The 15,501-nt window shown below is 41.8% G+C and overlaps 1 protein-coding gene across 27 annotated transcripts in view; it reads left to right on the top strand.

Annotated features, from left to right (window-relative positions):
* celf2 (cugbp, Elav-like family member 2) overlaps positions 1-15,501 on the top strand; it is a 242,093-nt gene that overhangs the window by 135,126 nt on the left and 91,466 nt on the right. For all 27 annotated transcript variants that reach the window (XM_085251508.1, XM_085251509.1, XM_085251506.1 and 24 more), the window contains one exon: positions 6,542-6,738. In XM_085251508.1, the coding sequence (XP_085107634.1) occupies positions 6,542-6,738 (197 nt within the window). The remainder of the gene's footprint in view (positions 1-6,541; positions 6,739-15,501) is intronic.

Below are 15,501 nucleotides of genomic sequence, written 5' to 3'. Positions count from 1 at the left end.
GATCCAGTCAGCCAGCTAGCAGTTAAACAGGAGTCACTAAGAGATGGAACTAACTAGTTAGTAGTGATTGAACTTAAGAATACAGGGTTACATTTTCAACACACAGTGCAGAGCTGGAATTTTTTTAAATAGAGGTGCAATTGAGAAAGAAAATGTCTGGAAACATCTGATCAAACACAAGCTTTTTAACTTGACAGGTCACATCTACAAAGTCTGTGTATTATTTGCTAGCATGCATGTGAGACGGGAAATATCTGCTTAATGCAGCCCAAGAGAGCCGCTATCGTGTTTGTTGCTTCTTCCCAGCTCTACCCAGACAGTCCATGTCTTAAACAAACTATCTCCTGCTGTGTACTGATCGTGGAGTCATTTCTTCCGAAAGTAGTATTATTGAATTGTCATGTAGCCCTTGATGTACCCCTTTCAGCGTCTTTCACGATTTCTGTCTGTTTGTGTTAAGTCATGTCAGAATCTGTCAAGGTGTGCACATCTGAGGAGATCTGATTGCCCGTGGTAGTATGTCTGTGTGTGTTTTCTAACATATTTGTAGGTGTGTCTTTGTGTATGTGCAGTAAGCTGACCTTGGTCCCCGCACTCCCTCTGGGGCGAAGAGGGGAACTGATGTTTCTCACTCTGCTTGTCAGCAAGATTAGTTCCCCTGTGGGACTGTTGCACACCCTGCAAACACACTGCCAATGAGAAGAAGTGTGTGACAGCTCGGCCTTTCCACGAACCCACTGGAGTGTGTGTACTTGTATGTGTGTGTGCTCCGATTGAGGGGTTACGGGAGTCAGAATGGATGTGTGTTTTAGAGCAGAAACAGAAGGGGAAAACAGCAGGGGGATCAGCGCAGCCAGCCTGAACCAGAGCCTGTGTGTGTATGCATGTGTGATATGTGTACATGCATGTGTGTATGGTTTCTGAGAGAGCACACGCTGAGCTCTTTGCTGTGCTTACTCTAGACCTGGCTCATCTGCATCCATCTCCTCCACCCTCTCCCTCTCTTTTACTCCTACTTTTACCTCCGTCACTTTCCGACTGTCTGTTTGGAGCACATTCCTATCTTGCTGCCTACTGAACTCCAGCTGTGAACAAGGCCAACAGAGGGGAGAGCAGGTGGTTAATGTAGTCCAGGTAGCTTATCGCTGTCACCATTTACTCTTTATCTGTGGAGGCAAAGATTGTTTTCCTTTTTCCTTCTACCTGTAAAATCCACAGCAAAGCAATATATTTTTAGGGTTTTTATTGCCAGTCTATTGCTGTGTGGCAACACTGTGTTTGGAGAAAAAATAGGAGAACTCAGAAAGTTAATGATTTGACTGTCATAAAGAACCTTAATTCTACATTGTATGTTTCTCATGATATAATAATCTGTTTATTTTCTGCCTGAATCCCTCCTGACTTCCAGAGAGCTCCACAATTTCTAAAATCAGTGCTTTGGTTCAACATGACCCCTAGCTGTACTGGTTCACTGTGGTGAAGAGAGAGGTGAGCCTAAAAGTGAAGCTGTCAGTTTACACAAGCTGTCATGGCCACGAGCTGTGAGTAGTAACTGAGGGATGTGGATATGATGATGGGTGTCTTGGCTCTCCCTTACAGATGGTTTGGTCATTTGGGTGGGGGTGTCAGAGTAGAGCTGCTGCTCCGACACATCGAAAGGAGGCAGTTGAGATGGTTCATCCTGGGTGAAGGGTTCTGGCATGTCCTAGGGTGTCTCTACAAGGTCTTTCAGGTTCCCCCAGGGACTGGGGCCCAGACAAGAGGAAGAAGATGGATGGATGGATGGATGGATGGATGGATGGATGGATGGATGGATGGATGGATGGATGGATTGTGTCTAGATTCACAGCCATATATCAATTTTCTGCTGCTTCTCTGGGTCCAGGTCAAGAGGGCAGCAGCCTAAGCAGAGACATCTAGACCTCCCAATGCCCGATCCCCTCCTGCAACTCTTCTAGGCGTACACTGAACACTCCCAAGCCAGCAGTGAGGTGTAATCTGTTCAGCATGGCTTGACTCTGGCCCAGGGGCCTCTTCCTGGTAGGAGATGCCCAAAACGACTCACTTTGGAAGCTTCAAGGAGGCAGGCTAATTAGATACTCTAACCACCTCAACTACCTCCTGTCGATTTAGAGAAGTTCCAGCTCGAATGATCAAGCTCCTAACCCTCACCTGGGAGAGCCCAGACACCCTTCATCAGAAGCTCAGTTCCTCTACTTGCATCAGCAATTTAATTCTTTCGGTCACTATTTACAGCTCATGGCCATAGCTTAGATCAATCTGTAAATTCACAGCTTCGCTTTTAGGCTCAGCTCTCTCCTGACCGCGCAGGACAGTACATCTGAGTCCGTTCAACTACACATGCATTCATTTTTACAGTTGAATTTCCAAATTTCTTAGTATTCAGTTATATAGTTGAATTTAGAGTACTCGATGGCAGCCCTACATGTCCACAGCTTTTGGTTCTGTCTCATCTTTCTCATCACGTTAATATCTGGGTCACTGCTTTCAAAAGAAAAGCTCTTGCAATTTTCCAGCTCTTAATGACTAAAAGACTAACTTAGCAAATACCTGGTAAATGTAGTGGAACATTAAGCAGCTAAAAAACATTTTGTCTCCAGACAATAACAGCACTAAAGACAGCCTGAGTGCTGAACTTGATTTTAACTTGTCAATAACATGTTAAAAGCTTGTTCCCCACACCCCCAGAAATTATTGGATGACCTTTCTTGAACATTATTAGGAATCTTGAGGCCTTCTAACTGTTTTCTTGGCTATACTTTGGACTATATTCTGCTTCTAAACAGCTTCTTTAAATGTGCTTAAACCAGCCCTCCCACAAAGTAGATGTTTTAAGTCCAAATAAGTCACTTTCTGCAACCTGACTGTTAACTGTGTGTTCTACAAGTTAACAGCTGGAACCTGAGGGCACTGAAAAGAGAGAAACCACACGGATGAGTGGTGAATGGCTTGATGATAAACATTTCCAGCTTTTCTGTTGCATTTCCGTTTTGATTCATGCCCAAGTAAAGTGAAAAACACACATTAAATAAATGTTATCTTTCAGTATCTGAGCTAAGCTGGGTTCAGACATGCTACAGTCCTGGCAAGCACGTCTTGATAGCTCGCTTCTCATGTCACTGTTACCACTGAAGCCAATTATTGAATTTGCCAAAAATATGCTGAGAGAGGAGGTTTGAGGAGCTGTGAATGTATAATGAAGATGATGCATGAATAAATAAATAACCATCATAAGGTTTTATGATCAATATAATGCAGCTGTAGTTTGGTCAAACAAGCCTGCTGTCTAATGTGAGTGCAAGGTGAGGGAATAGCAGCCCTCAGCACATGCTTCAAAGCCCTACCCAGACACTTTTTTTTTTAGCCGGGCTTAATACACACATACACATAGTGAGTGTAGATCAGCCCTCAGTCACAGCCCTGTGCTTCAGGGAGACCGGAGTGATGGAAGCAATAGTTAAGCCATTAAGGCAAACAATTGGCTCAAATTGAGAGGGAGGGAGAGAGAAAAGAAGAGCAAGAAGAGGAAAAGAGGGAGGGAGATGGAGAGTCTATGGCAGGAGTGGATCCACTCAACGACTTAATCCGAGCCCCAGGACACTCTCCTGCTAAGCTTCACACACTTTCACAAACATCTACACACACACACACACACACACTATAAAGCTCTGCCTGCCTCCAATAACACCTTGTCAGTCTTGGCCACAGGGGCGATGGAAGAGCCGCTCATTCCTTTATAGTTAGCAGAGGCACCTACTTCCAACCACCTAAGGGAAAGACGGAGCGTGCAATCTACACAAGACAGCTCTGTGAGCATTCGTACACCTTATGGCTGCTGGTGTGAAGCTATTCATTGTCTTAGCAGGCAGAGTGAATGGTGGAAGGAGCACAGGGTGGACAGTGTCCTGGACGAGGGAGGCGATCCTCTGACACCGGCTATTGTATCGTCTCCCCCCTTGGCCTTGCTCAGTCCCCACAAGCCTCACATAAACAGCTAACAATGAGGGATTGTCTCCAGCCTATTCCCCCTCTTTCTGCTCTTTAGCTTTCACACACACATCAGCTTTGTGTGTGTGTGTGTCAGAGGGCGAAGGCATGATGTGCTGCAGTCTGAACCCAGCGACCACCGCAGCTTGTCCGATGCAGTCGTCTTCGCCGTTTATGTGGCTAAATATCAGCCGGTGATAGGGCCAGTCAGCTACTTGCTACCACCGCCGCCCTTCCCTCCCTTCTTTCCTCCCCCCCCCTGCCGTCAGCTACCACCCTTGGGGCTCGTGCAGTACCCAGGCCCGAGCAATTTATCGGACAGCTTAGCGAGGAGCGGTTATTGCCCAGAGGACTGTTAGCACGGGCTTGGCTCGTTGACTCCTTCTCCATTTCTGGCGTTTTATTTGACATGTCCTTTATGTCCTTTAAAGAATTGGGCGTTTCTGCCGAGCGCCTTGGCTCTTTCTGCAAAAGATGGATGGCCCGCGTTCAAAGGTCTGGATGTTTTCTTTCCTCTCCCTCAATCTCTCTCTTTCCCCCTCCCTCCTTCCTGCAACTCTTTCTCCTTTCGCTCTCGCTGAGCTTTATGGGGTGGTATTAGCGTTGTCAGCTAACCAAGCTCAGGATTTGGCTTTGTTTTGTTTTTGCCTCTTAAGATAATGCTTTTTCACTCTCCTGCTGAGAACAACAAAAGGAAGAGAAGAGCAATAAAACAGCACAGCCATTGACTTTGGTTTCATTAAACTGGTTTTCAGCCGTCTTCAATAGACCACAGGCCTTGATGGCGCTTGCGTGTATGTAAGAGGTTGTTTGCAGCCATGTGTGTGTGATTATCGTCGAAACACAGCCACACTTTGGCTCGTGCGTACTCAGGTGCCGCTCTCATCTCTGTCATGGCCTTACTGCTGAAAGGTGCTGAAAGTTATTCACCTTCATTGGTGCATAATTAAATAAATAAATAACAGAGAGAGGAGCCACGAGTGTGTTTTGTGACGATAAGTGTTGTTGCTCTGCAGTGAAAGGGCGGGAAAGCACTTCAACTCCTTTTCGTATGCATTCCAGATGTGGAGATATATAAGCAGACCGATCGGCGTGTAAGCATCTGTGTCCTGTTAGAGGCGGCCTGGAGGTTTACTGTACTGGCTCTGCAGCCTAATCCCTCACACAAAACCTCGCATTACCACGCCGCACGCTGTTTACCCCGCATCCAGCGAGGCGTGCGAACACGCACAAACATTCACACATGCATCACGGCGCACATATATTCGCACAGAGTGTCTCCTCTGTCGGCTACAGCTCGGTCTTGTGTCGGCAAGTGCAGTGAAAAAAAAAGACGTACTTTGTATGCTGCTTTTGCTGTTGCGCTGTAAAATAAAATCTGAGTTCACCTCAGTCCTTCAGTGTGGATTTACTGACATCCCATATAGATCCATCGCTACATCTCCGCTATCAAAAATCCACACTTAGCATCACAGTGAAATGTCAGTTTGCTGATGTGTCAGGTCAGTGTATATAAAAATTGCCGGCTTCTGGGATATCAGGCTGTAAAACCTAAATTGAAAGCTGTCTCGCCCCGCTGTAAGGAGCTGCGAAGGCACCCAAGAGAATTTTATTAGTGTGGCTCTCACTGAGTTTCAGTGTCCTTGTGACGTTTCTAAAGGCTGTTTTAGAGCCTTTTCCATAGTGTTATGAATGAAAACCTGGGAGGGCATTTTTTGAAGTTAAATTAATTTTTTGCACAATATTGGTTCCAAGGTTCTAATTTAAGATATTTTATTATTTCCTCCTTTTTCATGTGTGTGTCTGCTGAAAGCTCAGTATCTTCTCTTATAGTGGCTTTGAAATGCTTCAGAATTCATGATATTCTACTTTTACAGATGTTTAAGCTTTCAAATCACTTTAACCCATTAGGATCTTGGCCATTTTATTCTATGTCTACTCTATTAGATACTGCAGTATGCAAAAACCAATATATATGTGTGCGGATGACTAGTTTAAAAAAAACCCCACAAGGTTACAATACACTGGGCTGACTGAGAAAATCAGTTGTGAAGCTGAAAATCAAGGCAACAAAGACTGATTTTTATGCTGCTGCGTAAATTTTAGTTTCTGCTGAATTTTGGGGAGCAAATTTGAAACGTGTAATTGTGCTGTGTGCAGAAACGATACACTCAACCTTTAGGTTATTTATTTTAACACAAGGGAAATTTCCATGAGCAAGCCAGAGCACGGTTTGGATATTTGGTCTTTTGAAATTGAAACTGCGGGGTAACGCTGTTCTGCCAGTGAAAACTGCTTTTAAGTTTTCAAATTTAGCTTCAGGTCAAGTTTGTTTGTGTCTAAGTGTGTTTACGGGTGTGTAGTTTTAGTTCGAGATTCCTACGATAATCAAAAATATTAGGAAAATGCTTAAAAGCATTGTAGATCCAGTTTAAATCACATAACATGAACACAGAGACCCTGATTCTTAAGCTGTTAGTGATATTGGTTTGTCTGTGATGTTCTAATGTCCCGCCTTTTGTCTCTTCAACAGTAACGGCACGGCCGGAAAAATGAACGGGGCGCTGGAGCATTCGGACCAGCCAGACCCGGACGCCATCAAGATGTTTGTGGGCCAGATTCCACGCTCCTGGTCAGAGAAGGAGCTGAAGGAGCTATTCGAACCGTATGGAGCCGTCTACCAGATCAACATCCTCCGAGATCGCAGCCAGAACCCTCCACAGAGCAAAGGTACTAACCAACACGGTTACACAGTACTTAGAGGTGATGTGTTCATTCATTCATGTATGGTTGTCTGCTATAGTTTCTCTTCCTTCTTACCTATGTTTCTCTCCTTTCTTTCTCATGATGAAGAAAATAAATCATAAAAATATCAACAAACGTTTATGCAAATACAATGATACAGTAGCCTAAGTTATGATAATGAATCGAGGTACTTTGGTCCCTCTTCTTGGGGAGTCAAGTGCTCCTGTTTTGTCAAAGCTGCTGGTGTCTCAGAGATAAGCCCAAGGTGTCCTTTGGCCTTGGTGCCATGACTCAGGAGCCCTTGGCATCACATTAAAACCCACCAGAGTACAATTAAGCATCATTTTCAATGTTTTCAGTAGAGACAAATTAACAAAAAGATGTTATAATAGTGTTAGGATTATGATAGGGTTAGAATTACAATCATCAGTGATTATATCAGAGGGTTAATACACACCAGATCACAAGTAACCTGCTTAGGGTTAGGGTCATCATTAATGATGACTTAGACCTCAGAGGGTTAAAGCAGCACTGCTAGCTCTCGGCATTACAGATTATATGAAAGATGGGAAGACCCTCTATGTCTGAAATTGAAGCTGCCTCTGAAGTGCCATAAATCTGCATTTTATTTAATAGCCAGACTTGCTAATCAAGCTAACTAGCATTAGCTTATAAATTAGCATGCTTCTGTATCCAATTAAGGTCATTTGTGGCTCAAACAAGATGGGAACAGCCCTCATGCTTAACTTGAGAATTGAACATTACATTGTGTAAATTGTAGTCAGGCTGTAGTCAGCCTAAGAAGGTCAGAAACATTAAATTTATAACATATGTGAAAGGCTGTTTGTCTACTGATCACCTCAGATGACAATGTCAGGTGACATCTCCAGGTCTATTTACTCTGAAAGAGGCTGTAAAACTTTGGGAAAGAGTCCATTACAGATCAGTGAGTTAGAGAATCTCGCTTCTGATCGATGATAATGAAACTAAGTTGAGGACTGAACCTTTCTGTCAGTAAGTCTTGTTTTAGCTGCTATTAGCCTCTGTTAGCTGCTTTAGCCAGCGTTAGATCAACTTTTTTTGAAGTGGATCTAACATTTTTGGACTCTTAGCAGATAATCTCTTGCAAAATATGAGCGTTAAATCAAACAGTTTATCAGAGGGAAAGCGTGATTTTTAGGTTACGCAAGCTTAATATTAGCTATTGTTAGCTGTCCGAAGATGGGAAGGTCGCAAATCTAGTCTGCTGATAATAAGTAATTAAAACAATATCAGGGATAAATAAGCAAATGTCTCTTCTCCTCCACCTTAGGTGTTTTATTTATGTGGCAGATCTCCAGCCAATCATATGGGAGATGTCGTTTCAGGCCACTGTATTCAAATGCGGTGGAGAACATGGAACACAAACCACAAACCTGCTCCTTTGTATTTAATTAAAAATTTGGATTAATTAAAAATTAATTAGAAATTTATGAGAACATATCAGTTTCTTGGAAGATATAATTACACAATACAATTAGTATACAATACAATTAGTAATTACAATTAGTAATCTATGTATATTTATGAGTATAATACCCTTTTTTTCTAAGTAAATAATACAAAAAAAAATACTGAGTACACCTCTAAAGCAGGATTTCACAAACTTGGTTAGTCAGTAGAAATCTGTGGGCAGTCAACTATCTGCTCATTTTTTCTATGACCTCTCAAAACACTTCCCTGATGATGTTATGGCTTGAGTTGCTATTTTCAAGTCATGACTAATTTAAAAAGGATAAACCAGGCTATTCTCATGGACTGGTGGCTTGCCGATCACAAATCAATAGCCAATGAGATTGCATTTTAGCCAGATGTGACCCTTTGCTGGTCACATCTGGTGTTAAAACACCAAGAGTGGACACTACGACAATGCTCAGCTCAGGGCTTTACTTCAGGACTTCACATCAGATGGTCACATCCATCTTTTATAGATCTTTTATATGCCATCTATGCTTTGCATCAAGTACTGCTCCAACACCAAAGGACAGTTTGTCCGTATCTGAAGCCAACAGCTTCTGACAGAAACGTCACTTTTTAACGCTCTGCTATGAGAATGCGTAGGATACCCCTACAGAAAACACAAACACTTAACTGTATGTACACTTCTACCCACACAGAGGCACATAGACTATCAGTGGTTGAGGACCGTCCCACCTATTTAATGGCAGAACAAGTGATGCATGTGCAACATTACACAAGCAAACACGTATTTCGTGCACCATTTGAAGACAAAGACTCGCCTTGCCAGACTTACACAGTCAATTGTTCGAAACTGCATGATTTGCAGCTATTTTCTCCCATTCCCTTTTCTTTTTCCTTTGATGAATTCATCAAGTGTGAGAGCAAACAATAGAGACAGCAGCCACAAACGGGCAGACAATAGCGTTGCCATATTAACAGCCATCAACCAGAGTGGGGGTTGATGACACTCCTGATGAGACATGGAGAGTGGGAGGAAAGTAAAGAGAGAGGCAGTGAGGACGGCAGGAAGGGAGAGGTGGCGTTTCCACCCGACTGGAAAGCAAATTTTGAAGAGAAGTTTCAAAGTGTCACTTGAAACAAGATCGGAATCAAGAGGGATGAAGTGTGAATAAAGCCAGTAAACACTTTCCTGCAAGAAAAATGAAGTCAAGGAGTTTTCATTTCTGGGCCAGCTGATGCTTGCTATAGATGTCTTGAAATGCGGTGATATATTACAAAGTAAAGCTCTGTATTACATTTAAAAACTTCTCATTTGGCTTGTCGGATGCTTTGAGAAGGAAACATATTTGACCTAATACCAGGGAAAATAACAGTGTTATTTATACGGAAATCATAAGAATAAGATCTGACCTCTTGGTTTTGGTGTGTGGAGCTTATTATTTTCAATACTTCCCGTGCTTCATGTTGCCACAGTGACGTCACCCGTTTAAGTCTTACTGACCAAAATTAGTTTTGCATTTTTGGAGCGATTAATGTACAACGAGCAATATTGTTAGTTTAATAAGGCTTTCAAAAGTGTTGCAAACATGAACACATACAAGAGATCCAGTTCACTGACTATGAAATAGCTGATTTGATGCCGAGCAAACAGCTAGCAGCCATAGTCAAATCGTCCATGCGCAAAATAATGAAGATGTTAAGCCTTGATGTAATTTAAACTGTCAACTTATATAAATATTTAATACTTTTTTTAATGTCTGGCTCTAAAAATGTTTATTTTTCTTCTTTAAAGTCACATTTTATTATTGAAGATGATGAGGATTGACTCATTTTTACAGGCAGCTGCAAGTGCCTCTTTGTGGAACTACATGTTTGTGGTAGAAAGAAATGCAGATCAGTGCATGAACGTGTGCATTTTGTAAACATATTCAGTCGGTCGAAATGACATAAAACGTTGCACTTTATGCAAATGCACCTGGGTAGACTCGCATGAGACCCATGTCCCCAAATAGTCCTGAGAGTTCCTGCTTATACGCTGCAAGGGAAATTTAGAGTGCAAATCAGTGTTGAGTAGAGATGCTCACCTCGTGCTCACTCCTGTTTTTATATGGGTGATTTTCATATTGCAATTTTTAGAACAGATTTGTAGTATTCTGTAAATTTTAATCAGAAATCTTAAACTTTATGACATATATTTATATATATATATATATATATATGTATATATAATATAAATAATTAATTTCCTCTTTCTTGTGTCTTAATGACCTTGAGGCTGATTTCAAAATGTATTCTCATTAACTCACATTATTCATATAATTGTATTGAAACATTTGTTCCTCCGATGAGTGTAAAAAATGCGGGGCGATCAAAAGCCGTCCTCCTGTTGAGTGTATACTTTTAAAAGATGTGATGTCATCCACCTTTCTGCAGCTACACCCTCCACCTCACCTCTGTTTTTAGTTCTTCTCTCTCTGATTTTCCTCGTTTTTGGCTTCCTCTCATTCTGACTGAGTCATACAAGCTTATGAAAGCCTGGAGACAGCGTTCTGCCAAATCAACGCATTTCTGCACACCAACACACTTGTCATGTGCTTTGCATTTGTGTGTCCTTAGCCTTGAAATGACTCCTTTTCTCCCCACTAGCCTCTCCTCGCTCTCCTTGTTCCCTCTGATATCTCTGAGGGGTGGACGGGGGCCACAGTTCCCCCTCATGTCCTTCAGCTCCTTCACATCTCCTTCTCCATCTTCACTACCCTTGAAATGAGTTGTTTTTGCGGCTGATGAGTCAAAAGTATCGCTCAACGGGAGAAAGCAAAGCCACCTAGCATGCCTTTCATTTTTTTCTACTCAACATGACAATCTCTGTCCATATGCCTCATTTTTATTTATTTATTTTTTAACAGTCTCCTTTTTTGTGGAGTGCATTAAGAGGAAATGTAGCGTTTGATTGGGCTCTTACTGGCCTTGTTATTCGCAGGCTCTGAGCGCTGTTGTTGTTTTCTCATAGTTAAGTAAGCCGCCTGGCCTCATCTGCACCCGCTCAGCCAGAAGGAGCTGCGATTGCACCCTCGCCAGTTTCCCTGTTGAAATTTCGCCAGTGTCAGGGAAACTGTGGCCCCTCGCTTCCCTCAATGTGTTTATTTTAAATTAGCAATGGTGTTGTTTGTAAAGGATCTTCGCCATTTGGGGCAAATGAGCCCACTCCGGTGCCCCAGCGGTGACCCAGAGGCACTTTTTCAATTCTTTGTAAAATACCAGTTTGGATTTAAATGAGTTTGTTAGACCCACCGAGACGTAGGAGAAGTTTCGCTGCTCACCACTTTAACTCCCAACTTTTCTGCTTCCTTCTTTTTTCGATTTTCTTTGCACCCTCATTAGATGACATCTCCACAACTGCTAGTTTGAAAAAGAACATCAACAACAACAAAAAGGGGAAAACAGGACGACATAATTGACAGCGAAAATTTGGAAAAGAGCATGATAACTTGTTAATTAAATGCTCAACTCATAAATTTATGGAGGATGCATGGGTCTGAAAGTGAATAAAAACAAGAGTGTGCCTCGTCAAATTAAGATTAGTCTGTTCAGATATGAATAAGAAAGAAAGAAACAGTGCTTAGCAAGTTAATTAGACCACAACCATTTAAGGTTTATGACACACATTTATTATGTTTTTTATGTTTCTGTAATGCTTGATGATATTATTAATGCTAAAATATCTTTTTTCTGCTATCCGTAAATTCTCAAACTAACTGTTTTACAAAAAGCTGAAAAAATAGTAAAGGATAATATTATTTTTGATTAAGATGCCAAATTAAAATTATTTATTTGTGTTCCTGAACAGAAAATTACTTTCGGTATTTGAATATTGTGCTGATTTAAAGTCCAGTGTGCCGACTCCAATTTGGTTATAAAAACACGAGTTCGGTTTTCTGTTTCCTTAACAAATAACAATATCATTTTTTGGTTTTAAACAAGTTTTGAGCAGGTTTCTAAAATATGTTTTTTTTATGATGTTATTAAGCACTGTAGGCTTTATTGTGAAACCTTCAACAGGTTCTCTGGTTAGATGTTTAAGTTAAAACGTCTTTAATAGTCTTTAGGTGGTCAAAAAGTGACCATCGTCTCAGGGATGCAGTAAAATGATTTATTAGTTCCTGCTTTATTTTCTTTAACCGTCTATGTGCCTTCATTAAAGCTTTAGAGGAGTCAAATTCAAGTACCCATTGATTTCACTGGGGTTTTTTTTCACTTTAGTCAGTTTTGCATATAAAAGGTTTGCAAAGTTGTGCAGTCCCACAAGAAATACTGCTGCTTAACTGCCTGATTTTCCTTGCTAATATCCCACACTTGTCTTTTGGCATCAAAAAATAACGGGAAAATAAAAGGATACAGGTACCAGAGTATGTACTACATAATTACTTTTAATGAAATACTCATCCCATAGTGCTTTGTAATTCCCAGATTCCACAGCAAATGATTTCCAACCTTATCAAATTGAATTATCTTCATTAGCAAAGTTTTGAAATATAATAAATTATTATAATTTAAAGTGTAGCTTGGTTATCGATTATGATACAGTGCTTCATTCCTGATCTCAATCACTGTTTCGGGTTATCTGAGGGTGCTCGGGTTTAAATGTTACCATGGCAACGTCAATCTCCACCAATCAGGGATGTTGGTTTTTAAATATAGGATTGTTGGTTAGACAGTATAAAAGATGGACACAGCAATTCAGACATCCACTGGTTTCTGAAGTCTAGTTTTTGAAGCCTCGAGATGAGCGTTTCCACCGCATGATTGCAAAGGAAACTGGTGTGAAGACGAGGGGCGGGTCTGGCTGTGAAACTGAGTAATGACCAGTCAATCACAAGTTGTTAGCCAATGAGTGCAGTTTCATACCACAGATTTACAAAATACACCCAAAATGAGTGACTGAGCCCATAAACTCAAGACAGGAAGTTGCATTCTCCATAGACTTCTACAGGAAGTCTCTTTGTAATCACAGCCATCGCCATCTGGTGGCCTTCAGATAAAATGTAGGTTTAAGGCACTTTAATATCGGCTTCATTTTTCCAACGCACCAACTACATACATAAGCCATAACCAGCGTCACCTGATACATGTCATACCAGCTGACATAGAGGGAAAAAATGTGATTTCTAGTTTACCTCCAAAATCGAATTATGACTGTTTAAATGAGCATGACAACTTAAATCTGAAGTTACTTCTCATTTTACCAGCTGGTTTATTATAAGAAATTACTCCAAGATGGCAGTCAGACTTGGGCAAACATTGGATCGGGACAGCTATGAATAAATTAATGATTAATTACAGGATGTTGAAGATAAAACCCAAGACTTAATGCGCGCTTGGAGCTCTGGCTAAAATGCAGTTTTCCACATCAAACCAGCGAGTGGATATCTGTGGATCAGTGTAATCCCCCCCCCCCCCCCCCCACACACACACACACACACTTATTATTGTCATCATCTGGCATCACATGACGGTCCTAAGTGCTGTATGAGAGGCTGCTTCAGCCCGACGAAAATAAAATTCCTTGAGCAAACACCATTCAGTCGTTTTCAGAGCACTTTTTGGCATTAAAGTAAGAGATATCATTTCAGCTTTCAAAAACACATATTGGTAATAATTTAAACGATCTCTTTAATCCCGTTTAGGTTATTCAGAAGCCAAAATGTAATCAATCACAGAAAAATGATTTGAGAGGCAGCTTGGTTTGGTCCCAGAGCATTCAATTGTGTCACTTTTGTGCGTCATGCAGAATCCATTTTGTCGTTTGACCCAGGTGCTTGCATTTAGGCTGTGTGTGAGTGTGTGTGTGTGTGTGTGTGCTTATGCTGACTAGGATGGTCTGGGGAATATCGTGGCGCTACTGTTGGTTTAATGTGTTTGGAGTTAATAACCAGATGAGTGGATGAGCCGGGGAGGAAGGGAGAGAGTGAGAAATGGAGCAATTTGGCATTTTGTGCTGAAAGAGAGAGAGAGAGATGGAGGCAGAGATAAAGAGAGAATGAGACAAAGAGAGCCAGAGGGGTAAACAGAAAATGGTCCTTTTGCTAAAACACAACCTTAAGCGCCATGACGGGTTTGTTGCAGCGTGTGAGTGTCTGTTTTTTGGCTGGGGATGCGCTTTGTCATTTATCTTAATGATACAAGTGAGACACAAGCACACGCGCACACATGAACATCATGCATGCACAGAATAAGTTTAATGTCTTCATTAAGTGGCTGATCTGCGCAAAGGTCTCTGTGCACAACACGGCCTGGAAATACTTTGGAATGATCAAAATAAGGTATAAGGCACAAGGGATTTGAGTCGTGGCAAACTGAATGCAGACGAGTCTAAATTTTAACAGGCCTGAAATTATTATTGGATAAAGCGATGTTGTCTGTCAGACCTGCGAATGCCAGGGAAGGGGAAAAAATGAAGCATGAGTGATTATTTCTCTCTTAAAATTCTGATTCAGCTCTCAAAAAGCAAGAGCCACAGCTTTATTATATGACTAGTGGATTATTAAAAAGACTATAATCACTCAGCCTTCGCCAAAACCAATAACCAGTGACATGTTCATTTTAATCGGTGTCTGTTTTCTAATCTGTGTTGCTGATAGTTGCTGCGAGCAAGTGATTCCACCTGTAGCTGAAAAGACAAATTAAAAAAATGGGGGGCGGGGGGCGTCAACATCAATCCCCGAAAACGTGAGCGAGGGATGACGAGGCTGACACTAAAAAGGTGCCGAAACGTGAAAATCGACACCGAGCCGTGATAAATGTTTGATCTGGACGTCTGAAACCGCTTAAACGTCATTTGTTATGAACCCGTGTGTCATATTGAAAAATGAAGAAAGAAAACAGAAACGCCTCTGGAAATCATTTCCAGCCCAGAGATAAACACATGTAGCAGATTACAGCGTTTGATTTTCGATCACTGCTCAGATCAGCTTCCTCATTGCCTGGGCTGCTCTGATGCCGTGTCCAGGGACCCGCACACCCGTCCAATGGCAGACATCCGCTTTACAAGCCGACTGTATCCTCTCGCTCGGCTATGGCAACGTGCAGAGCTGAACGCTCCGCCGTCCAAGACAATTATCTGCTCTAATGGATTCAGTTGAGACGGGGCCGACCTGAGACGGAGGACTGATTTATTTCATTCTTTCCTAAAGCAGAGCGGCCAATTAAATCGCCTTAACTAAACGTTAGCTTTTTTAGCCAGCTACCCAGGCCCAATTAGGGAGCAGCTGCAGGTGGATTTTAATGGGA

The sequence above is a fragment of the Mchenga conophoros genome, linkage group LG17, assembly GCF_057382185.1.
Source record: "Mchenga conophoros isolate Kocher_MC1m ecotype Shallow Benthic linkage group LG17, M_conophoros_male_GT1.1, whole genome shotgun sequence".
Lineage (NCBI taxonomy): Eukaryota > Metazoa > Chordata > Actinopteri > Cichliformes > Cichlidae > Mchenga > Mchenga conophoros.
The sequence above is the reverse complement of the archived record's forward strand: the minus strand, read 5'-3'. Positions and strand labels throughout refer to the sequence as shown.